This window comes from Scyliorhinus canicula, chromosome 19 (genome assembly GCF_902713615.1).
Source record: "Scyliorhinus canicula chromosome 19, sScyCan1.1, whole genome shotgun sequence".
Lineage (NCBI taxonomy): Eukaryota > Metazoa > Chordata > Chondrichthyes > Carcharhiniformes > Scyliorhinidae > Scyliorhinus > Scyliorhinus canicula.
The window spans coordinates 69718452-69743208 of NC_052164.1; the positions used below are offsets into that span (position 1 = coordinate 69718452).

Here is a 24757-nt window from a genome sequence, read left to right on the forward strand (position 1 = left end):
CACCCTCACAACCCAAAGATGTGCAGGGTAGGTGGATTGGCCACTCTAAAATGCTGCTTAATTGAAAAAAATAATAATTGGGGACTCTATATTTATTTTAAAAGTCCAAGAAAAGAAACAAGTAGTGTTTTTGATGCCCTTAGCAGGAGTGAAACTCGAAAATTCATTGGCAGCCCCACGGGAGAAGCTAAGGATTCTCAAACTGAATGGCAGCACCTTTCTTAAAGAAAGTAATTTGGGGGCAGCACGGTGCGCAGTGGGTTAGCCCTGCAGCCTCACGGCGCTGAGGTCCCATGTTCGATCCCGGCGTTGCGTCACTGTCCGTGTGGAGTTTGCACATTCTCCCTGTGTTTGCGTGGGTTTCGCTCCCACAACCCAAAGATGTGCAGGCTAGGTGGATTGGCCACACAAAATTGCCCCTTAATTGGAACAAATTAATTGGGTACTCCTAAATTTAAAAAAAAAAGAAAGTAATTTGTGGAATTATTGCTGACAAAGCTGGTATTTCTTACCCATCTCTGGACGCTTGTCCATTTTGGAGCTAACACATTTGGTGAGGGACTATAGAATCATAGAATCCCGGCAGTGCAGAAGATGGCCATTCGGCCCATCAAGTCTGCACCGACCCTTTAAAAGAACACTCTGCCTAGGTATCGTGCTGCAGCCACCCTCCCCTATCCCCATAACCCTGTAACTTAAAGTTGCACATCCTTGGATACTAAAGGGCAATTTAGCATGGCCAACCCACCTAACCTGCCCATCTTTAGATTGTGGGAGGAAACCCACTCAGACAAGGGGAGAATGTGCAATCTCCACTCAGACAAGGCTGAAATTGAACCCGGGTCCCTGGCGATATGAGGCACCAGTACTAACCACTGTGCCACCGTACCTATAATAATAATAAACTTTATTAGTATCACAAGTAGGCTTACATTGACACTGCAATGAAGTTACTGTGAAAATCCCCTAGTCGGTCACACTCCAGTGCCTGTTTGGGTACACTGAGGGAGAATTCAGAATGGCCGAATCGCCTAACAAGCACGTCTTTCAGGACTTGTGGGGGGAAACCGGAGCACCCGGAGGAGAACGTGCAGATTCCACACAGACCGTGACCCAAGCCTGGAATCGACCCCGGGTCCCTGGTGCTGTGAAGCAACAGTGTTAACCACTGTGCTACAGTGCCGCCCATCAATAGATGCACTGAAGCAGCAGTTTGGCGAGATTTCATTTTCTGACAAACATCAATAAACCAGTTGGGCTTCCCACCTGCTTTGTGGTAATTTGAACTGAGACCATCTTTTTATTTCCAAATATCTTCTGGAAATTGAATTCAAGTTTTCTGATTTCTCAAAACTGACATGTGGAATTGAATATACTTCCTCTTGATCACTACTGATCCAGTAACCACCAGTACACTGTCATAGAATTTACAGTGCAGAAGGAGGCCATTCGGCCCATCGAGTCTGCACCAGCTCTTGGAAAGAGCACCTTACCCGAGGTCAACACCTCCACCCTATCCCCATAACCCAGTAACCCCACCCAACACTAAGGGCAATTTAGCATGGCCAATCCACCTAACCTGCACATCTTTGGACTGTGGGAACCCGGAGGAAACCCACGCACACACTGGGAGAACGTGCAGACTCCGCACAGACAGTGACCCAAGCCGGAATCGAACCTGGGACCCTGGAGCTGTGAAGCAGTTGTGCTATCCACAATGCTACCCTGCTGTCAGACCTGTTAACTTAGGCCTTCTGCAATATTAAGATTCTATTGATGAAATAACCCGGGTTTGAGGTGGTTATATCTCAATTGCGCTGTCAGTTGTTAATAACGGGAATTTATTATTCAGGCTCCAGATTACGGTTGGACGAATCGCCCCCTTTGATTGTCGAACATCCGACAGACCTGGCTGTCTGCAGGGGAGAGCCGGCTACCTTGAACTGTCGGGCGGAGGGTAGGCCCCACCCGGTCATCGAGTGGTACAGGAATGGTGAACGCGTGGAGATCGGCCAGGATGTCACTCAGTCCCACCGCGCTCTTCTGCCACTTGGCTCGCTGTTTTTCCTCCAGCTAAACCAAGGGCGCAAAGGAAAGTCTGACGAGGGGATATACACGTGCGTGGCACGTAACCGCCTGGGATATGTCGAAAGCAGGAATGCATCGCTTTATGTGGCATGTGAGTAATTTGCTTCTTTTGAACACTTTACAATTTTCTCATGACATTGTTAGTGAAGGTAGTTCCCAGTGCAATACTGAGGTGTATATAAAGTAAATGTTACAATTTTAAACAAGGTGCTGGAACAGAGGGACCTAACAGTTTCCACACATAAATCTTTGAAGGTTGCAGAATGAGTCAAAAGGTTGTTTAAAAATCGCATAGGTATTGGGCTGAATTTTACACTTCTCTAGGGTGCGGGAGTGGCCGGAGTAGCGAGATGGTAGACGCTGAGGATGAGGGCATAAAATGGATGTCAAGGTAGCAGCACCAAGCCCGGCTACTGCCTGAGTATTTAGCTTTCGGCTGACTTCTTTCAGGCTATTCAGGTCCGCGTGCAACGTTACCCGTGGGCCGGCTGAGGTCCTTGAATGGCTCATTAACAGTGCCATGAGTCCAAGTGAAAGCCGGCAGCATCGTGGCTGAACTGGAGCGTGGACAGGAAGGTGTCTCCCTGCCCCCTGCACCCCCATTGTTTACCCCCCTCCCCACCCCTCCCATTCTATCTACCCTGATGACCCCAGCTCTCTCCTGGTGGCCTGCTGCCATGCCCCTGGCGAGACCCCAGACTTCAGATGCAGCCTGCAAATTCGGCAAAAATGGTAGCAATTCTGAGGGATTCCAGTTATGTGGAGAGGTTTGAATTTTGCTCCTTAGAGCAGGGAGGATTAATAGGAGAATGAATAGATGTGTTCAAAAATATGAAGGGTTTTGATAGATTAAATAGTGAGAAATTACTTCCAATGATGGAAGGTTGACCACCAGAGGGTTTAATTTATGAAAATTACACAACAGCTGGAGGCAAAGAATATTTCTTTTTGTCACTTGGTAATTTGGGTATTGCTGAAAAAAGAGATTTTGAAGCTTTTTGTCTTGCACTAATCAGGACAGATGCAAAATTTCAAAGGGAACAACTATTTACACTAAGAGGAAAGGGGTGCTGATTGTTCAAGGCATTGCCATTCCGATTGCACCAAGGAAGTATTGTCCCGAATGGTTTTGTTTATTCAAAAAATGTGCAATGTGTGCGCATTTTCCTTTTGCCTGAAGAGGACAGGTTCCTGCGTATGAATATACGTAGCTCCTAACAAGTGTAAATGACCTACATTTTGAGTCCAACTGATAATCTAAATCAGGTTTTTAGTGTAATTCTCAGCACACTAAGGATTGTTCACTAAATGCTGCCCAATTGCAGAATCACATATAACATGAACATGGACAGCATGGTAGCACAGTGGTTAGAACTGTTTCTTCACAGCGCCAGGGACCTGGGTTTGATTCCCGCTTGGGTGACTGTGTGGATTCTCCACGTTCTCGCTATGTCTGCGTGGGTTTCCTCCGGGTGCTCCGGTTTCCTCTCACAAGTCCCGAAAGACGTGCTGTTGGGTGAATTGGACATTCTGAATTCTCCCTCAGTGTACCCGAACAGGCGCCGGAGTGTGGTAACTAGGGGATTTTCACAGTAACTTCATTGCAGTGTTAATGCAAGCCTACTTGTGACACTAATAAAGATTATTATTATATACATTATTTTCTGAGTTTTGCAAGCACATGTTGGTTGTGTATGGTCAGTAATCTGACTATTGTGAACAGTCGAAGGAACATGCTGTGATCTGCTAGTTGTTAAGATGTATGGCCGATATACATTGCTAATTTTTGTGGTGGTTGTGCCTTTTATGCAGTGAGATAATATGACCCGAAATGCACTGTCGGACAAGGCGGTGGGAGTAGATTGATTTGTAACATTCAAAATAAATTTGGATAAATACTTTAAAAGGAAAATATTGCAAAACTATAGGGAAAAAGCAAGGGAGTGGGACCACTCGGATAGTTCTTTCAAAACAGCAGCCTTGTTGTGATGGGCTGAATGGTCACCTTCTGTTCTGAAAGATGCTAAAATCATAGACCAGAAAAAGTTCCAGCTTAAAGCACCAGTTCATACTGAGTTTACTGATGCAGCAATGGGATGGGGTGCACACACTATCCAGGGCTAGGAAGTGGTAAAAAGGCCAGGGTTACCATTCTCAATGGTGTTCAATAGCTTCTACTGCAGTGTGTGAGAAAACAAGTTCCAGGGAAAGGGAATGTGTGTAACTAGTGATAATCTTCATTCAAGCAAAGCACAGAGACTTGCTTTGGCTTTTTAATTACCTGGTCTTGCTGGTAAAACCATCAGCTTTCCTCCAATTAAATCATGTTGAGTTTGATACATGTGCAAATGTTATGCAGTACCTACCTTTTTATACAACGTGATCTCTGCCTTAACCAGAAATTGGTCCAACTCTCACTCCAAGGAATCCAGCGACTCAGCTTTCACCCCATGAGCTGGCAGTTCCACACTTCCATTATTATCTGTGAAAAGGATTACCTCCTGATATCTAACCTAGTTCTGCTCTTACAATAACTTTGTGACTGTGTCTTTTTAGCTACTGTCGTACTACACCTGAACACCACGGTTCATTTCTAAAGCTTTCACTTTCCCCAAGTCTGTCCTTATTTTCCCCACGGTGGTCTCCCTCCTAAGGGATGGAGTGAGTTGCACGTCAATGATTGTTCCACAGGTGCTGCCTGTTCCCTCATATCTCAGCCAAGTGTCTGTCCATCATGAATGGACAGAGTCTCAGCTTGTTCTTCACCTGATGTCCATACTTGGATATTTATCAACAAGGAGCACTGAATAGTGAACCGGAATAATCGTCCTAATATACAGCAAAAAAATCCAGGGGTCCTTAGTATGATTAAACAAGGCCACAGCATCTAAGGCTGAGACTAACTGGCTCAGCATGAACTGGGATTGATTATGGGATGCTCTTTTTCCATATGGTTTCCTTCTACTTGGGTCGATGCAGTTACAGATGAGGCAATATGACAAGCTGTTGTTTCACTGTGTGTCCCCTCACACCTGCATTTTTAATTACATATACCATCACATAGAACATGTGAACAGGAAGAGGCCATTCGGTCCAACTGCTTCATGTCCATATGATTCAAACAGTCCTCCATCCAACCTTCACTGAACCCTAAAAACATGGGCGGGATTCTCCCACCTGACGGCAGAGTGTTGACGCCATCGTAAAAACTGGAGAGTTTAAAGACGGCATCATCGGACCGCTAAGTTTAGCGATCCTCTTCCCTACAGGGGGCCGGCACGGCACTGGAGCGACCCACGCCGCTCCAGCTGCCGATACCAGTGTCAAATGGGCGCCGCGGGTCTGCGCATGCGTGCTGCGGCCGGGCGAATGCACGCATACGCGGTAGCTTCCTTCTCCGCGACGGCCCCAACGCAACATGGCGTAGAGCTACAGGGGCCAGCGCGAAGCAAAAGAGGCCCCCACCAGTAGAGGTTGGCCCGCCAATTGGTAGGCCCCAGTCACGGGCCAGGCCACGGTAGAGGCCTCCCCGGGGTCGGGGCGGCTTCACATGAATCGCGCCCAGCCCGGCAATTCTCCGAACCAGCTTGGGCTGAGAGAATCCCACCCAAAACCTTTGATTTTTTCCCCCCTTTTTTTTAAATTCAAGTTCTGTGCGCATCGCTATCAGGCCCAGCATTTATTGCCCATTCCTAATTGCACCTGAGAAGGTGCGGTGAGCTGCCTTCTTGAACTGCTGGAGTCATGTGGTGTAGGTGTACCCACAGTGCTATTAGGGAGGGAGTTCCAGGATATTGACCCAGTGACAGTGAAGAAATGGAGATATATTTCTAGGCCAGGATAGTGAGTGACTTGGAGCGGAATGTTCACTGGTGGTGGTGTTCCAGTGTGTCTTCTGCCCCTGTTCTTCTAGATGGTAGTTGCCATGGGTTTGGAAGGTGCTGTCTGAGGAGCCTTGATGAGTTCTTGTACTTTGTACACATTGCTACAACTATGCATTGGTTGTAGGGGGATTGTATGTTTTATGGATGGGGTGCCAATCAAATGGGCTCTTTGTCCTGGGTGATGTCAAGCTGCAAGTGTTGTTGGAGCTGTACTCAACCAGGTAAGGGGAGAGTATTCCAACACTCCTGACTTGTGTAGTGGACGTGGATTGTCACTGGACTAGTAATCCAGAGACTCAGTGTAATATTCTGAAGACCCCCCCCCGGGTTATCCCATGGTGGATGGTAGAATTTGAATCCAATAAAAACCTGGAATTAAAAGTCTAATGTCAATTGTTGAAAAAAACGATGTGATTTGCTCATTTCCTTTCAGGAAGAAACTCTCCTGACCATACGTGGTCTGGCCTTCATGTGAAAGAATTGTGACTCTTAAATGCCCTCTGAAATGACCCAGCAAGCCACTCAGAACATGGGCAATTAGAGATAGACAACAAATAGAGCTGGGAGAGGTAATGGAAGAAGGTTTGTGGTGTGCGGTGCTGTGAAGGGTGAATGCTTCAAACGTATGCGCCAAGTTGGGGCTGATACAATTAAAGGTTGTGTCTAGGGCATACCTCGCAAAAGCAAGGATGATCCGACTCTTTGAGGGATAGAGGATGTCTGTGAACAGTGTGGGAAGGGACACGAAAACCATATACATAAGTCATGGTCCTGCCCAAAGCTGGAAAAGTATTTGAGGGAGGTTTTAACATCATTTTGTGGGTGCTGCATGTGGACTTGGAGCCGGGACCCCTAGAGGCCATTTTCGGGGTGTTGGGCTGGCCTGGGCTTCAGGCAGGTGGAGGGCAGACTTTTTAGCCCTCGCCTCGCTGATTGCTCGTGGGCAGGTCCTGTTGGGGTGGAGGGCAGCTTCTCTGCCCTGTGCCTCAGTGTGGCGGGGGGACCTGCTGGAATTTCCGACCCTGGGGAAGGTGAAGTTTGAGCTGAGGGGATGGAGGGGAGGGCGAAGGAGGGGTTCTACAATTCATGGGGTTTGCTTATCATACACCTTCGGGAGTTGGTTGCCGTTGAACACTACGTTGGGGGCGAGGGAGGGAAGAGGAGTTTGGCTTGTTTGCTTTTTGTTTTTAACTTGCGAGTTGATGTTTTAGGTTGCATATTAGTGGAGTCGCTTTTGCTGTTGTTTGATTGTTTTTTGTTTGTTTGTATGATGAAAATGTGGAAAATACAAAGATTTAAAAAAAAAAGAGATGGCAACCAATGCTGGCCTTACAGGGAGACTCACACCCCATGGAATAATGTTTTTAAAGCCCCACGCCTCTTGATAGCACTGTTGATGACTCCTTCCATCACTTCACCGATGGGATCGTAATTGGATTTGTGCTGTTTTTTTAGTGCACCAGACATACCTGGCAAATTTTCCACATTGCCGGGTCGATGCCAGATTCTTATGTCTGACACCCTTCTGCCAGTTTGGGCCCTCTACTGACTATTATGGGAGAGCTTTACCTGAGGAGACAGAGAGGGCATCATCAGCCACATGCGTGGTTCACAGTTGTGGGAGAGCGGGTGTGATGGTGATGTTGGGGCAGGTAGAGGCGGGAGGGAGGACTGGGGTTCGCATGGGGCGTTGGGGAGTGGGTGCTCCCTTGGGAGGGGAATTGGTGTCTGCTCATCGCGCTGGCCAGTGTAGGTTGTTGACATCTCATGCTGCCACCATCTCATTCCAGGCAGCACTGGCTGCCTTGTGGCTGACCCTCCGGGACCCTCAGGGGAATAGGACACCTGTCCTGGCCTCCACCGCGCCCAGGAGCCTCCCCAGGTCAGCGTCCCCGAATCTTGGGGCTGGTCCCCTCGGCGCCATTATTGGGAGCTGCCTGGGGTTGGCTGAGCAAGTGCAGCTAAAGTGCTGCTTGAACTTGTTCGCCGAGGACTGGCGAGCTCCGTCCCGGTGAATCAGCTGGCAAGCCTTCATTTGTGACGAGAAGCCCGTGAAGCCTCGTTAAGTGGAGAAAATAACGTTGAATTGTGTTACCTGCCTTGGTGGGCCGAGCGCCGGGAAGCTCGCGGGAATTCCCACTCGTTACCGCACTTAGAAATGTTTCTGGAGAATTGCGTCCAATATTTTGTAATACTCTTAACTAGTAAATATTTGTTGATCTCAGATTTATTTATTGTTTAAAAATAAATTTAGTGTACCCAATCATTTTTCCAATTAAGGGGCAATTTAGCGTGGCCAATCCACCTAGCTTGCACGTTTATTTTTTTGGGTTGTGGGGGCGAAACCCACGCAGACACGGGGAGAATGTGCAAACTCCACACGGACAGTGACCCAGAGCCGGGATCGAACCTGGGACCTCAGCGCCGTGAGGCGGTTGTGCTAACCACTAGGCCACCGTGCTGCCCCGATCTCAGATTTATTAATTGAGCTGACATGTACTGTCATATTGAGGAAGTCACAAAATCACGGAATACTACAGAATCAAGTCTGCACCAATGCATGAAATGCCCTGAGCTGTCCACCTAATCCCACTTGCCAGTACTTGGCCCATAGCCTTGAATGTTATGGCGTGCCAAATACTCATCTAGGTACTTTTTAAAGGTTTTGAGGCAACCCATCTCTGCCACCCTCCCAGACAGAGCATTCCAGAGTGTCACCAGTCTCTGGGTAAAAAAGCGTTCCCTCAAATACCCCCTGAACCTCCCACCCCTCACTTTGAACTTATGTCCCCTCGTAACTGACCTTCAACTAAGGGGAACAGCTGCTCCCTATCCATCCTGTGCATGACCCTCATAATCATGTACAGCTCAATCAGGTCACCCTTCAATCTTCTCTGCTCCAGAGAAAACAAGTCACCAAGGCTCTTTCGACAGCACAGAAAATGTGGCCGTTTCTGGCTCAGCCAACATTAATTGCCCATCCCTATTGTTAGACGTTTAGCTGCTGTTGTATAAAAGAGTCAAAGGTACTGCTCCTTTTGCAAACACCTTTATTTCACATTTAACAGACTCTGCACAAAACTCTATCTTCTCATCACCTCACATAAAGGCCACCTGAAGCCCCTTCAATCAGTGTCAATTATTGGATACTTAATATAAATGAGACAACTAATTGGAATGTATCTTAACCCATTACTTAACAGTCTCCCTTTCCTTGGAGAAAAAAAAATTACAAGAAACTCAAAAACACACATGCAATTTCCCCCCTTCTTTTTTTTTCTTCTTTTTTGAAGAAAAAAAAACACTCAGAATCAGGAGCTCTTCATTAACAATATCGTTAAGTTTCTGTGAACTAGCCCCTCTTTTTTTAAAACAGTCTGACAATTGATAGCTACTGTCGACCCATTTAATTTTTGCTATTTCTCCTCTGTCCAACATCTGCTTCAAACTTTTTTCATTGACACTTTTTGTAGAGTGCACATTTTCCCACAGGGATTTATTGTCAATGTGACAGTCAATAGATATATTACCCAAATCCCCTAATCCCAAAATTTCTGTCAATATCTGAGGTATATAAAAGGCCATATCCACCGCATTTACAAGGCTTAACGTCTCAGCAGCCAAAGTGCTTTTGACCACTCTCCTTATTTTCTTTGTTTCCCACACAAGAGGGCAACATTTACTATTGTTCCCAGAAAGGAAAATTATAAAACCTCCTGCACTTGAAACCCCATCACATAAATTTGCATAGGACGCATCACTATAAACTGAGTTTCAAATGCCTAGGATCACCTAAAACAGGGAACTTCAAAACACACTCCTGGATTTTTAGTTTGACCAACACTTTATTTTCTCTTATTATGTCTTCCACTTTGGGATCATTCACCTTTGTACTCAACTCTAAAACATCAAAACTCACGTCCGGTCTAGTCGGTCTACCTAACCAATTCAGTTGCCCAATTAAACTTCGCAGTTGCTCTTTTTCCATCTTTGAAACCATTGCTTCTTTTTGTGAAACCTGGCCACGACTAATTGCTATTGGGCTGATGCTTTCCAAATAAGATTGCTGACGTAAAGCTGCCCCTAACTTAGTCTGTCCGATTTCCAGTCCAATATATTTAAATGCACCGGAAGCCTGACTTCCAACCCTGAATTCTTTCCTCAAACCAGAGATTACAATAGCTTCGAAATCACTAGTCCCACCCCACAAAAAATCATCGACATGCATCATAAAGATACCAGAAAGATATCCTTTATAGTACCAGTAAAACATTGCCAGATCTGCTTTCAACTGGCAACAGCCTAACTTTAACAAAACTGACCTTACCGAAAAATACCAAACTCCGGATGCATCATTTAATCCATATACACATTTTTTCAACTTCCAGAGTACCCTTTTGTGTTAGCTGCTTCTTTAGGAGGACGGAGAAAAATGTCTCTCTGGAGCTCATGCTCCTGCAAAAAGGCAGCTTTTATATCCATAGATTTGCATTCCTATGCCTTTGTGGCTAATAGAGCCAAGAACACATTAAAAATAACCTTTCCTGCCGTAGGTGAATCTACCCTTAAATCCTGATCTTTTAAGTTTTATTCAAATCCCCTTGCCACAAGCCTGGCCTTTGCCTTGTAAGTTCCATCTGGAAGAACCTTTTCCATGCAAATCCATCTGTGGGATAGAGCTCTTTGTCCCCTATCTGGTACATCTGTGTATACCCCAAATTAATTCCAACTATGCTGTTCTTGCTGTTTGGCACCTTTGATAACTTTTTCATCTAATTTATTGGAAGCCATCAAAATCAGACCTGCATGTGGGCTTCTACTCCTAATAGTATTCGTAATCTTATTCATGTTCCGAGATCTTGCTAAACTATGTCCCGTCTCCCGTCTGGTATCTCGTACTGTACTGCTACTGCTTGATCTTTCCCTTCTGCTGTGGGATTTCCTTTCAATAGTTCTCGACCTTTTCCTGAGGACCTGTTCACTATCCGATGTACTATCTGAACTGGCACTACGTTTTATTGCCCTCCATTTCTGAACTTTGTGTTCCCAATCCATTGTCTTGACTCCTTCCCCTGAATGCTGTATATTCAACCAATGTTTATATTTTCCAGTGGCCTTCCTTGCTCTACTAATAACAGTTCTATCCTTCCATTGACTAGACCCTTCAAGCAAGTATGTCACTTTTGTATCAACTTTTGGCATTTGCCCTTTCGGAAAAATGGCCTGTTCTAATCCATCAGAAGTGTTGTGTTCCTCTACAGAAACCCTGTCTATATCAGTTAACTGGTCCTCATAGTTCTGTAACACGTGCATACCAGATGACTCTGGTTCCTCGTCATGTCTGTCTAAATTTGAAAATTTGTGCTCTGCACCCATTATCCTTGATAAATGTACCCTAACAGTTTGATTGCCATGTTACAAAATAATTGTTTTGCCATCTACGCCTATTATCTTCCCTGGGCCTTTCCATTCATTAAAATTGTCCCTCTTATAGTATACTATGTCTCCTGTCTGAAAAATGTTATTTGATGGCCATACATTATGTTTTAAAGCTCTGCGAATTCTTTCAGAGACTTCTGCTTCCAAAAAAGCTTTTCTACTGCTATGTGATGTATTTAAATGCTCAGCAAAGGCAGAGCTAATTGTAGTCCCTTCCCAAGCTGGAGGCTGTTCATCTAAAATGGATGGAATTTTAGGACTTCTACCAAACACTAATTGATAGGGAGTATATCATCCAACCATCTGCAATGAATTCTTTGCATGTACCGCCCATGCTGAAGCTGAAATTAGCTTGCAGTTTGGCCTATCTGCCTAAATTTTCCAGAGCATTTTATCTATTTCCGCATGGTTTCTTTCACACACACCATTACTAAATGGGCTTTCTGCAGCCGTATTCATAACTGTGATATTCACGTTTTCACACATATCCCTAAACTTATCATTAGCAAATTCTCCCCCATTGTCCGTAAGGAATTTTTCCGGTGGGCCCATTCCTGTCCCTATCCATTTTTCCACTATTTGATCCAGAATTACTCTCTTTACTTCGTACAATCGTTGATTGACTAAATCTGGTTGCTAAATCTACAGAATGCAAAATAAATATATTATTGGCTTTATCCCAGATCTTAAGGTCCATGGCCACAATGTCATTAAAATCTCTCGCCAAAGGTAGGGTTACTATCGGTCGTGCTGGTGTCCTTCTGTACTTCCTACAAACTTCACAGCGATCACTAACCTGTTCTATCAGTTTAGTATAGTCTTCATCCCTTACCCCTGCATCCTTTAATTAATTTTTCAGCCTCCGAGGAGATGGATGCGCAAATTGCCCTATGCAGTTTTAATACAACAACCTTTTTATCAGCTAAAGTCCCATTTTCAACTTCCATTAACACATCCTTGAAACTGTACTTAACAACTGTACTTGAAATATTATTTGTCAGTAATGGAATACAATAGTGTCCCAACTATGTAAATTGTAAGTCCACCGTCTTTCCAAAAACTGTTGCCTTATCCTGTTCCATATCGTTTCATATGTGCTTTCTTCATCAATGGTCTGCTCAGAAGCAAAGGTATCTCACTTGATACAACATCTGTGCTAATGAAATGATTCACTCCGGCAATATTTCAAGGGATCACCACTTTTTTCAGCGACTTCAGAGTATTATCATCACCAAACCTGAAACTTGTGGAACTTTCAAATTCCTTAACCTTGTTACGATTTTCAGCATTCAAGGAGTCCAGATAACATTTTAACCAGTCAATTCCACACACAGTAGCTGTGCAGCCACTGTCCAATACAGCACAATTGAAGGATTCTGCAACCAATACCCTCATTACCGCCGTAAAACTGCTTGTTAATAGGACAATACCTTCTTTCTGGTCACTATCTTTTTCCTCTTCTGACTGTTCCGTGTCATGTGACGCTTCAAACACACTGTTATAATGTGTTGGACAGTTTAAAGCATAATGATATTGAGAGATGCATCGAAAACATCGATTTATCATACCCTGGGCATTTCTGGGGTTCATCTTACTATTGTAGGTTCTAACTGGGATTCTGTCTTCATTATTTCTGGGTCCCAATCTCCTGTTGGAATCTGTTTGTAGCCATCCGATTTACCATCCTGTATCTTCCATATTCTGCTTTATTGCAGACTGACCTATTTGCGTCATCAGAGCCATCGGAATGGAATGTTCCTCCAGAAACTTTTTAAAGCTTCTGTCATATGATTGAATAAGGTATCCTTATCTGCAAACTGAACTCCTGTCAAAACCAGGAGCCTATCCATGTTGCTCACTCTAGCACAGTCAAGTAATTTAAAGGCCAACACAGACTGTGCAAATTCCAGGTTGTGTTTCTGCAGCCTTTTATAAAGTCTGCCAAATTCCATTATATGGTCTTCCATGGAGAAATCCTCTATATTTTCCGGAACCTATCAAAATCCGACCATGCTTCATATGCACTTAACAAGTCATCCTTTTCATAAATCTTATCCATATAACGTAATAGAATCTCCAGACTTTCTTCTGAGTCTAACTCTTCCAATTCCAGCTCAGAAAACACTTTGCTTCTGATTTTACTCTCATAAGGTAGAGAAAGAGCCAATGCCATACCTTGTATTCTCTTTCCCAAGCCAGTTACCTTAGTCCATATAATTACTGCACTTCTCCATTGGTCGTACGATCCCCTTTCAGAAAATAATGGGAGGTAGTCATATCCGGCCATCTTTATCCTAGGTTCAGCCATATGTCTTCTGGGTTTTTTTCTTCTCACTCACTGCTTGGTTTGGTCTGGAAAAGTTGTATCTTTCAACCCTTTACATTTGCACAGCGACCATCCTCTGCTACCATTTGTTAGATGTTTAGCTGCTGTTGTATAGTCAAAGGTACTGCTCCTTTTACAAACACCTTTATTTCACATTTAACAGACTCTGCTCAAAACTCTATCTTCACATCACCTCACACAAAGGCCACCTGAAGCCCCTTTACATATCAGTGTCAATTATTGGATACTTAACATAAATGAGACAACTAATTGGAATGTCTCTTAATCCATGACTTAACATCTATATGCCCTTGAGAAAGTGGTGGATCTTGAACATTTATAGCCAATTTATTAATAGCTAAAATCTATGCCCCTGGCTTTAGATACCCCATAAGTGGAAACATATTCTCTGCAATCATTCTATCAAATCCCTCCATACTCTGAAAGACTCTGAGGTATCAGCTTTGAACAACATCTTTAATATCGGAAATCATTCCAAGGCACATCACGTGACAGTAGATGTTGTGTTTGGTAGGGGAGGTAGAGAGATGACTGAAGACTGTCAAAGCAATAAGCTTTTATGAGACTTCAAAAGGCAGCGCCAGTGACGGGGGAGTTTTTTTGAGAGTGAAGATGATGCAACTGAAGGTTCTGTCACGCGAGGTGAAACAGAGGGAGAGGGGCATTGTTATGATCCTGTTAGAAACCAGAATGCTTAAAGAGAAATTCAAACTCTTAGTTAATAACTAAAAGCACAGCTGACTAATGTAAAAGCAAAATACTGGGACTTCCGGTGGCGGCCAGGATGAAGTAGGTCGCAGGTCCAATAGCTCCTGCCGGTGATGGGCTAACGGTCCTTTTTCGACCGGATTTTTCGGGACTTTGCGACCTGAATCAGTGGAGGAAACAACAGGGAAGAGGCCCCCTCCCCCCCCCCCCCCCCCCCCCCCCGGGTTTGGATGGCTGGACCAGAGTGAATCGGCTCGGATCGAAGTGGGAGCAGCGAGGACAGTAGACCGGGTGGCGAAGCATGGCAGATGGCAGGGACCAGAGGGCGGAGGCTCACTGGCCAAGGGAGCAACAGAGTTTTTTTAAGAACTGCTTCGCCGAATTTAAAAGAGACACGCTGGATCCGATGAGAGCGGTAATGGACCGAATGGTCGAGACACAGGCAGTCCAGGAGAAGGCAATCCAGGAGGTTGAGTTGAAGCTTTCCAGCCAGGAACACATGATAACGGTGCTGGAGCACGAGGTGGAGGGACTGAACGCCCTCCAAAAGAGGATGCAGGAGCAGCTTGAAGAGCTGGGAAACAGAGCCAGAAGACAGAACGGCACTGAGGGAACGGACGCAGGAGCATACGCGTTGAATATGCTGGAGGCGTCCCCTCGTCCCCTGGAGCTGGATGGGGCGCACAGAGCCCCCAGAAGGAAGCCCAAGATGGGCGACCGACCGATGGCCCTGGTGCTTCGCTTCCAACGGCTTTCAGACAAGGAATGTGTGCTGCGGTGGGCCAAGGTGGAGCGGAGCAGTAGGTGGGAGAACTGTGAGGTGCGCATATACCAGGTCCTGGGAGAGGAGCTGGCCAAGAGGCGGACAGGGTTCATTGAGGTAAAGGCGGCCCTCTTTAAAAAGGAGGTGAGATTTGGAATGCTGTATCCTGCGAAGCTTTAAGTAACGTCTGAAGAGCATCACTACCACTTTGAGTCGCCAGATCGGTTTGGACTTTTATTAAAGAAAAAAAACTGGACTTGAACTGAAGGACTTTTGGCTTCCCGAGATGTAATGTGGCGGCGGTTTGTTAATTTAATCTGAACTGTACTGCTCCATTAAAGAAGGTACTATGGGCTCGATTCTCCCAGACAGGGAGAAATCGTAAGGCTGGCGTCAAAACCGGGCGGGTTTGACGCCAGCCTCCCCCACCGGGAACCGATTCTGGTCCCCGGTCGGGGCTAGTATGCCGCGGCCGTGAACTCCGGCATCGCGGGCTTAACAAATTCGTTAAGCCCGCTTGCCAGAGTTTGCGACGGCTGACGCGTCGCATGACATCAGCCGCGCATGCGCGGATTGGAAGACTCCAACCCGCGCATGCGCGGATGACGTCATCGTGCATTTGCGTGAAACCCACGCATGCGAGGGCCGGATTGCCCCTCAGCCGCCCCGCGAATGGATACAGCGGGGCGGCGAAGGACAAAGAGTGCGCAGGAATCGGACCCGCTGCCCGCGATCGGTGGGCACCGATCGCGGGCCCATGGCACCCTTGGCACGGCCGTGGTACTGCCATGCCAATCGGTGCCATGGTTGGCAAGATCCGAACTTTACGGCCGTTTTTACGAACTGCCAGACCAGGTGTGTTTGCCATTCGTAAAAACGGCCGTAAAGGGCTTGGACTTCGGCCCATCGGCCAGCTGAGAATCGCTGCTCGCCGTAAAAAAACGGCGGCAGCGATTCGTGTCGGGAGTCGGGCATGGGGCGGGGGGAGAATAGCGGGAGGGCGTCAGACTAGCGTGGCCGTAAAAATTTACGACCCCCGCTATTCTCCGCACCGTCGTGAGTGCGGAGAATTTCGCCCTTAGTCTTGGCAGAGAATGTGGACTGGAGGGACGGTTGGAGGACGCATTGTTTCGGGAGTTTGCATGGGGGGGGGTGGCCCCTCCAAGGGGGGCCCTGCAGTCAGTATATTTCGGCGGCTGAGCGGGGCCTCTGTTCTGGGGGACTGGCTCTGGGCTGGTTAAGGGCTATGTAAATGTCCTTTAGAGAGTAGCTGTTTATTCACTAAGGAATGCAATCAGGTTAATGGGTCTTTTCTGTGTGGGGGGGAGGGCCCAAGTGGTTGGCTGGTAGTCAGACAGGCACCAAGAGTAGGGTCAGCAAGGCTGGTGTAGGTCAGGGGGCATTAGGGAGTGTAGGAGGAGGTGCGATCTAGGCCCAAGCAGATGGCTGACCTGGGAGTTCATGCTTTTGGGGCTGGGGATGTCTTGGGGGGGGGGGGGGGGGGGTGGCTGCTGTGAGATAGGGTAGGGGAGGCACAAGTGGGGACCAGGGATATCCCGGAGGGGGACGCCGCTTGTCGACTTTCAGGGAGACGTCTAGGATACCGGCAGCAGCAGCATCCGGGGGGGGGGGGGGGGGGGGGGGGGGGGTTATTGTTGTTGAGAGCCACTGCAGTTTAGATGACCATATGTGGGCTGTGCAAACAGAGCTAACGGGGGAAGTGCCTTACTATGTATGTTTGTTCCCACTGTTTGTTTTTACCATTTCACCAAGGTTCTTTGCTTATTGCCTTTTTTCTGCAAATTTGTTTTAAGTAAAAAAAATTTTTAAAAAGCAAAATACTGAGGAAATCTGATGTTGCTCGTTATGCTCTCTCCTTAATTGGCTCTGTTTTAATTACGCTAGCTCAAGAGTCACCAGGTATCTTTTCGATACCGCCACAAGGTTCAAAACCGAATACTGATCAAAGACTCGATACACCAGTTAGTAAGATCAAAATCAATCCTCATTTATTTACACACAGTCAATAATACTCATGCACAAACTCTACTCACTAAACTATCACTCCTACTAAAAGCCTATACTTGGCTTTGGGCACCCACTTAGTCAGAGGAACAATGGCCGTTGTCCAGTTCTGCGGCTACTGGCATCGGACTTGTATGGAATAGTAGATAGGAGCGTCTATCTCGTAGCGCGCGTTGACTTTGGACTTACTTGTCTGGTGCAGCTGCTAGGCAGGCCTCTTGCTGCTGAGAGCCAAGGCCAAGGAGCAGGCCAGGCCTTTCATCGCCGAGAGCCAAGGCCAAGAAGAAGGAAGAGGCCGATTCTGTCCTGGGGGCTTCTCTTTATGCCCCAAAGGGGCGTTGCGCTCTTTTGGGTGGGCCTTGAACTTGGCCCCAATTAATTGGACCATATCCTAATCATCGGTATTGATTCTCTCCAATAAAGCGGTGGCTACCCTGATCGCTGGGCGGGCCCCAGGTGATCGTTGGCCTGTGTTTCTTTTAGTCTCCACTGGTGCCGGGGTGTCTGCTCTGGTATCATTTGCTTAAATGTTTCTCTTTTGTCCCCGGAGATAGCTCATTAGTATGCTAATGGCTGGTAGTATCGGTCTTGTCTTGGAGCTGCAAACTCCAATCCACAGACAAACCTTGCACTTGCCTGCTTTCTTAGCATTGTCCAATTTTCCCTTCATTTTCTGCAAGTGTCCATTTTGTAATCTGGACGTGGCCACCCTCGGTGGCTACGCTGAAATATCTCTCAAGAAGAGTCATGTCGGACTCAAAGCGTTAACTTTGTTTCTCTCTCCACAGACGTGGCCACCCCAGGTGGCTACACTCGCACCTTGTGATCCTCAATGCGAAGCGTGAAGGATCACATTACCGCGTTGTCTTCGTTCTCTGACCAAGCGGGGCACCCATGACTAGGCTCTACACTGACCTCTACTATGAAATACAATTTTACCTAAAATCATTATACATACATACATACATCATCAAAAAAAACTCTACGGGGCGCTATGGCATTAAGGCATGCATTACAAAATAAAAAAACTGAAACCTCTAACTATTCTCAATAAACTATTCTCACTTAAACAATCCAAAAATATTCTAACATCTTTAAACTGTACAAAATAGCAGCATACAAATTTCTCTGGCTTGGCAGTCAAGCACAGAGGTCACACTTCTTTATTGAGTCAAACAAAACACACACAAAGGAACGGATGCGCTTTAATTCATGTGAAGGGGTTCGGGGGTCTGGTGAAATCCAAAAATAGGGGATCTAAATCTGTATACCGGGGTGCGAGAGTGGTAGGCTCTCCTTCGCCATTTTCTCATCCTAATGGTCTGCACAACACTGCAAAGTATCGCCAGTGCCAAGAGTGCTTCTACAACATATGAAAGTGAATATCAAGTGATAATCTTACCACACTAGGTTGGGGTACTGTTAACTGTTGCTGGACTCTGTGTATTGCAGGGGAGGGAACCATTGACGGCCTGTGGAGTGGGGGTGAGGGGGTTAGCGTCCGTGCGCATCCGAAGGGATCCAGCTAAGATCCATGTGACAAAGATGGAGGTCGTCTTCATCTTTCCTTCTCTTCTTCTCTTCTTGTACCCTTTAAGTTTCTGGAGTCCTGTGAACACAAGCATAATACCTGTTATTATTTTGTTTGTCTGTCCTTTATTGCCAATTACCCTTTATAATTGGTCACCATCTGTGACTTCCTCATTTTTTTGGAACCGTATTGCTGGACAAGACATCCTAGAAAAATACTGACACAGTGCGAGCCGTCTCACAGCCTGTGCGATTTTACCATCCCAATGTTTGAGGATGTAAATAGCATGTGGAAAGAAACTGAAGGGTCGCCGTGAACAAACTAAAACATTTTCAAACTAAAAGAGCCAAAATTAGGTGCGTATGGGCCGCGGCAGATAAGAAATGGGTGGATTCCCCGGGTAGGACGGTGATCAGTGCCGCATGGACTCTACCCGAGCGTAGCTGACCAGAAGGGGGGTCCTCAGGCAGGGCGGGGATTAGTGCCGTTTCTCCACTGCCTGAGCAACCGGCAAGAACGGATACGAATGTAGTCATCATGCGGGTTGCAGTAATGCCTCTTCTCTCGAATCAGAAGAGCAGTTATGAACCGGTGTCTGGTTGTCCCTGGTCAAACTTGTTCCATTAACTGCCAGGGGGCGTTAAAGGAGTGGTGCCATGGGGCTGTGAAAAACGTGCAAATTCTGAAGAATCAACACTTAACAAAAACACATACAAACAAATATGCAACAAACATGGTGCAGGTTCCATCAGAAAGGTCACCGTATCTCTTGGTTCCTTTTTACCATCATCTGGACACTTCAGTTCTCGGTAGCGAACAGAGTCGCAAAGGGATTGGTTTGGTGGGAGTCCGACTCAATGTCATCATCTTCTCCCGGATGCCGTACTCTCGACTGGAGTAACTTTGCCAAAGCTGCATGGTGCGAATTGGGGTCCATCTCATCGTTCCGCATGAGCCTGAACTAAATCCTGTATGTTCGTCTGCGAGACCTGAACTGCATGTACTGGGGTGCTTCCAAAGGGGTTCCAAAAATGACCATGCTAGAACCTGCCTTCGCTAGGGCATCTGCTTTAACATTACCAGGTGGGGGGAAGAACGGTGGTGACTGCGAACGTTAATAATGCCATACTTCCTGTCTTTTGCCTGCTTTAAAATATGGCGGAGTAATAGGGCTGAGGGTAGGGGTTTTCTGTCCGCGGAAACAAATCCTCTTGTTTCCCACAGGGGTAGGAATTCCGTGAGACTATTGCAGACATACAAGCTGTCCGAATAGATGTCTGCTGGGGTCGGGAACGAATCGGGGTGGTCTACAATATATGCTATCGCTGCCAGTTCTGCTGCCTGCGAGCCTAAGTATCCTGGCACTTTAGGGAAATCTCTTCTAGGGCACGTGTCTGTGCATCCTCTACATAAATGCCGCAACCTGTTATTCGTTTGCCATTCAAAACTGTGGAGGAGCCGTCCACATAAATTTTCAAGGTTACGCACGTGTCTGTGGGCTGGGGTCTCTGGGGTGTGCTACCTATTTTCTTAGGCGGTATCTTCGGAATAAATGGGCCTGTGTTGTGCGGTCTGGAGATAATCTCACACTCGTGAGGGGTGCCTGGGTACTGGAAATTTTTGGCAAGGAAAGTGTGGGTCTTTGTTCGTTTAACTGTAATGTCCTGTCCCTGTAAAAGAAGGGTCCAACGGCCTGCGCGGATTTGGCTGACTGTGCCATCTTTAAGTCGGCCGTCTAACAATAGCTGTGTTGGGGTGTGTTCAGTGAGGATGGTGATGGGGTTGAGTCCTGTAATGTATGAAAAGTACTGTACTGCCCAAAAAACTGCGAGCAGGTGTCTTTCACAGGCAGAAAATCCTTGCTCGACAGGGTCTAAAACTTATGAGGCGTATGTTATGGGTCGTAACTGGTCATGGTCTTCCTAGAGGAGCACGCCGAAAGGGTTCGGTCGGTGCTTGCCACTTCGATAGCGAATGGGGATAGGGGGTCTGGGACCTGTAGTGCGGGGGCTGTGCTGAGTGCTCTTTTTAAAGCATCCACATCATCTGTATGCTGCGGAAGCCATTCCAAAGGTGCCTGCTTCTTGAGAAGTTCCGATAGGGGCGCTGTTTTCGTGGCAAAACCGTCAAATGTGGTTTTGGCAGTAGCCAACCAGTCCTAGAAATGACCGGAGGGCTGAGACATTGTGGGGAAGGGGCAATTTGACAATCGAATCAATTCTCTTTTGCTCGATCTCGCATTTACCATGAGTGATTACTGTACCCAAGTAAATCACTTTTTCTTTCAAAATCTGGACCTTTTGGGGATTTACCTTACAGCCAATTTCTTTCAGGAGTCCCAGGAGTTCTGCGAGAAGCGAAATATGCTCTGCTTTTGTGTTTGTCTGTAGTAGCAAGTTGTCTACATACTGGACCGAACAATCAGGGCAGGAAAATTTAACTAATCCATTTGCCAGCTGTCGGTGGAAAATGGAGGGGGAGTTGTGGAAGCCTTGTGGAAGGCATGTTCATGTATACTGCTGTCCTTTAAATGTGAATGCGAATTTGTACTGGCGCGCTTTAGCCAATGGAATGGACCTAAAGTCGTTACTAATGTCCAAAAGTGAGAAGAATTTTGACTGGAGTCCCTGTCTGAGCATGGTCTCGGGGCTACGGTGGGGGCTGCTGCTGGGGTTACTTTGTTCAGTTCCTGGTAATCAATCGTCAGTCGCCATGATCCATCCGGTTTCCTGACGGGCCAAATCAGTGCATTGTTTGTGGAGTCTACTGATCTCAGTATGCCTTGGTCTAATAAACTATCTATCACTTTCAAGATTTCTCCCTCTGCTTCCTGGGGAAATCCGTACTGCTTCTGGGGTCTGGGTCAGGACCTGTAATATGCACAGAGCCAGCCATTCTGCCACAGTTGTGCTTGTGCTGTGCAAATGCTGCTTTGTGTTCTTGCAGGACTGCCCTAACCTGTCTGTCTGCATTAATGGTTCGCGGGTCAAACCAGAAGTCTCCTACTGAGCTGATTCTATTCTCATACTCTCCTACTGTGAGCGTGGCGGGGGCTCATGATGCCTTTGCCATTTTCCATACACATTTGTTGACTCGATCAAAGGAAAGGTTGTGGGAGCTCATGAGATCGATCCCTATAATATGTTCTGCTGTCTGGGGTAGATCAACTAAAACTACGGGATGCTTGGTTATGTTACCTATTTGTATAGCCACAGGGGCTGTGATGTGTCCCTGTTGTAAATGACATGTAAAGCCGCTGAGCGTAATGGTGTCTGTTGTGGGCCATGTGTCGTCTGGAACATCGTGGAGGAATTGGGTGTGGTGCGGGAAACTCCTCTGTCCCAAAGAAACTCTACAGGCTGACCCCAGACTTTGCCTGCTATGACCAGTCGACCGGACTTATCCCAAAGGGTGTCGCAGACCCAAGTTGGGGAGCCCGAACACCGTCAGTCGGTGCCGTTCATGTCTCCATGGTCTGAACGGGCGCTAACACTATGAATCGGCTTTGCCCTATTCCTATTTAGAGTCCCTGTCTGTTGGACTCTCTGCTGTTTCTGTGGCGCGTTGCACTCTCGTGCAAAGTGTCCTAACTGTCCACAGTTATAACACTCCTGTGATTTGGGGTGGGCTGTTCCTGCCCTCATTCATCCATGCGGGGTTCTGGTGCGCTTTAACTGTATGCATGTCTGCATCTGTCTGCTCTTCATTGGGTTTGATAAATGCGGTTATGTTGTGAACGGATTGCTCCCAAGCACGGGGCAACCTTTTCAAAACCCATTTCTCATTGTGGGCCTCATCTGAGGGGTCGTAATTTGCGCAAGCTCTCAGTCCTCCCTCTGTTGCATGGGAGACCAGGGTTCGAGTCCATTTGGCCATGTTATCTGAGGACAAATGGGCGCGGTCTAATTCTCCAAAAGCTGCTGTGAAGTGAATCCACAGCATCCAGCAAACGCTGTGGGGTGCTCTGTTTTCTTTTGCCTACACTTGTTTAGGCCTTCTATCAGGTCTCTGTTGTAGCCGATCGCATCAATGATCGCTGTATGCATCTCTTTTAGGGTGCCCCTCCTACATTCTGTGGGTCGGGAAGGGCTGCCAGGACTGATGGGTCGAGGCTTAAAACTGTGGGCTTTACCTGCTCTCTCTCGCCCAGGCCGTACATGGTGGCCTGCTGTTTTACTTTAGCGAAAAATTGGTGGGGGTCTGAACTGGGGTGGAACGGTGTAATTTTTACAGATGCGTCCCGTAATTGGGTCACGGTTAAGGGGGTTGTGTAGCGAAAATCTGCTTCTCCTTCTGCTGCGGCCCTGCGGTGCGTGGTTACCGGGTTCATGGGGATATGTGCTGCCTGTTCGGTGGGGGGATTGGGGTGCTCTCTTTTTCTGGGCTGTCTTCTGCATACATGTTCCATGTACGTATCTATGGGCCGTTTCATTTAATTCCTGCCAATCGGGGCCGTTCTCCTGATCTAGCTGGGGTCCGAATGTACTCTGAAATCCATTTTGAACTGACAGCTGGGATTGCAATTCTGCAATTTGCTTCTGGAATTTTGCGTGGTCTACGGAGCTCTGCCTCTGTTCCGTTGTGGAAGCATGGAGTGTTCTTGGGGCTGCTTTTAAATCAATGCACTGTTTCTGCAATTTTTCTACCTGCTGCTCGGTTTCCTGTCTTACCACGACCGCACTTTGTGTGTCCTGGTAGGCCTTATCATAATGTGCCTGGAAGCTACTTAAGTGCGCAAGACCAGACTGGTGTGCCCTCTTGGCATCATCCACCTCTCTGTCCTTTGCTGCTAACTTCTCTCTCAACTCTCTATTCTTCTCGATCTCACTCACATTTACCTCAGTGGTTCTATCTCTCTCCTCTATCTCTCTGCAGAGTGTCCTAACGACCTCCTCGGTGCCTCGCAATTGTGCCAGACAGGACACGATTGCCATTGGATTGTGAGCTTTTCCTAAGCTCTTCTTGTGGATCTCTGTCAGGTTCTCCCACCAAGTATGTCCTATACTCCCAGGACCTGTTTCCTCATTAGCACAGAATTCGCTCCAAAGGGGCCATCCTTTCCCTTTGAGGTACTTTCTAATTTCCTCTTCCCAAACGGGACACTGTCCTACTCTACTGGTCGCTGCAACCTCGAATTCCTCGGGGTTCATAAGGCGTTTCATTGCCAGCTTTTCTCTACCTCTGGGTTCTCTACTGAATTTGGAACAGGGGGTGATAAAGCGGTTATGTAGACACGGTGTGCCTTACGCTAATGTCCGGCCTACAAAACTCCCGACAGTTTTACGCAACAAAATGTCTTGGGTTTACCTTATATCCCTGTTAGTACGCATGCATTAACACGCTTCCGAATTCTGGAGGCTTGATCAGTATTGCTCAAACTCTTGTGGTTTTTCTGTTTCCAATTGGATTTCTAATTCAAAATTTTGGGTTCTCTCGGAGAGGTGGGGCCACTTCTAAGTCGAGTCCCACCAGAGTCGCCAGTAAATGTTGCTCGTTATGATCTCTCCTTAATTGGCTCTGTTTTAATTATGCTAGCTCAAGAGTCGCCAGGCATCTTTTCGATACCGCCACAAGGTTCAAAACCAAATACTGATCAAAGACTCGATACACCAGTTAGTAAGTTCGAAATCAATACTCATTTATTTACACGCACAGTCAATTATACTCATGCGCAAACTCTACTCACTAAACTATCACTACTACTAAAAGCCAATACTTAGCGTCGGGCGCTCACTCAGTCAGAGGAACTATGGTCGTTGTCCAGTTCTGAGGCTGCTGGCATCGGACTTGTATGGAATAGTAGCTAGGAGCGTCTATCTCGTAGCGAGTGTTGACTTTGGACTTACTTGTCTGGTGCAGCTGCTAGGCAGGTCTCCCGCTGCTGAGAGCCAAGGCCAAGGAGCTGGGCAGGCCTCTCGTCACCGAGAGCCAAGGCCAAGAAGAAGAAGAGGCCGATTCTGTCTTGGGGACTT

The 24757-nt window shown here is 46.9% G+C and overlaps 1 protein-coding gene across 2 annotated transcripts in view; it reads left to right on the top strand.

Annotated features, from left to right (window-relative positions):
- robo4 (roundabout, axon guidance receptor, homolog 4 (Drosophila)) overlaps positions 1–24757 on the top strand; it is a 177077-nt gene that overhangs the window by 24432 nt on the left and 127888 nt on the right. For both annotated transcript variants that reach the window (XM_038779102.1, XM_038779103.1), the window contains exon 2: positions 1853–2179. In XM_038779102.1, coding sequence (XP_038635030.1) covers positions 1853–2179 — 327 coding nt within the window. The remainder of the gene's footprint in view (positions 1–1852; positions 2180–24757) is intronic.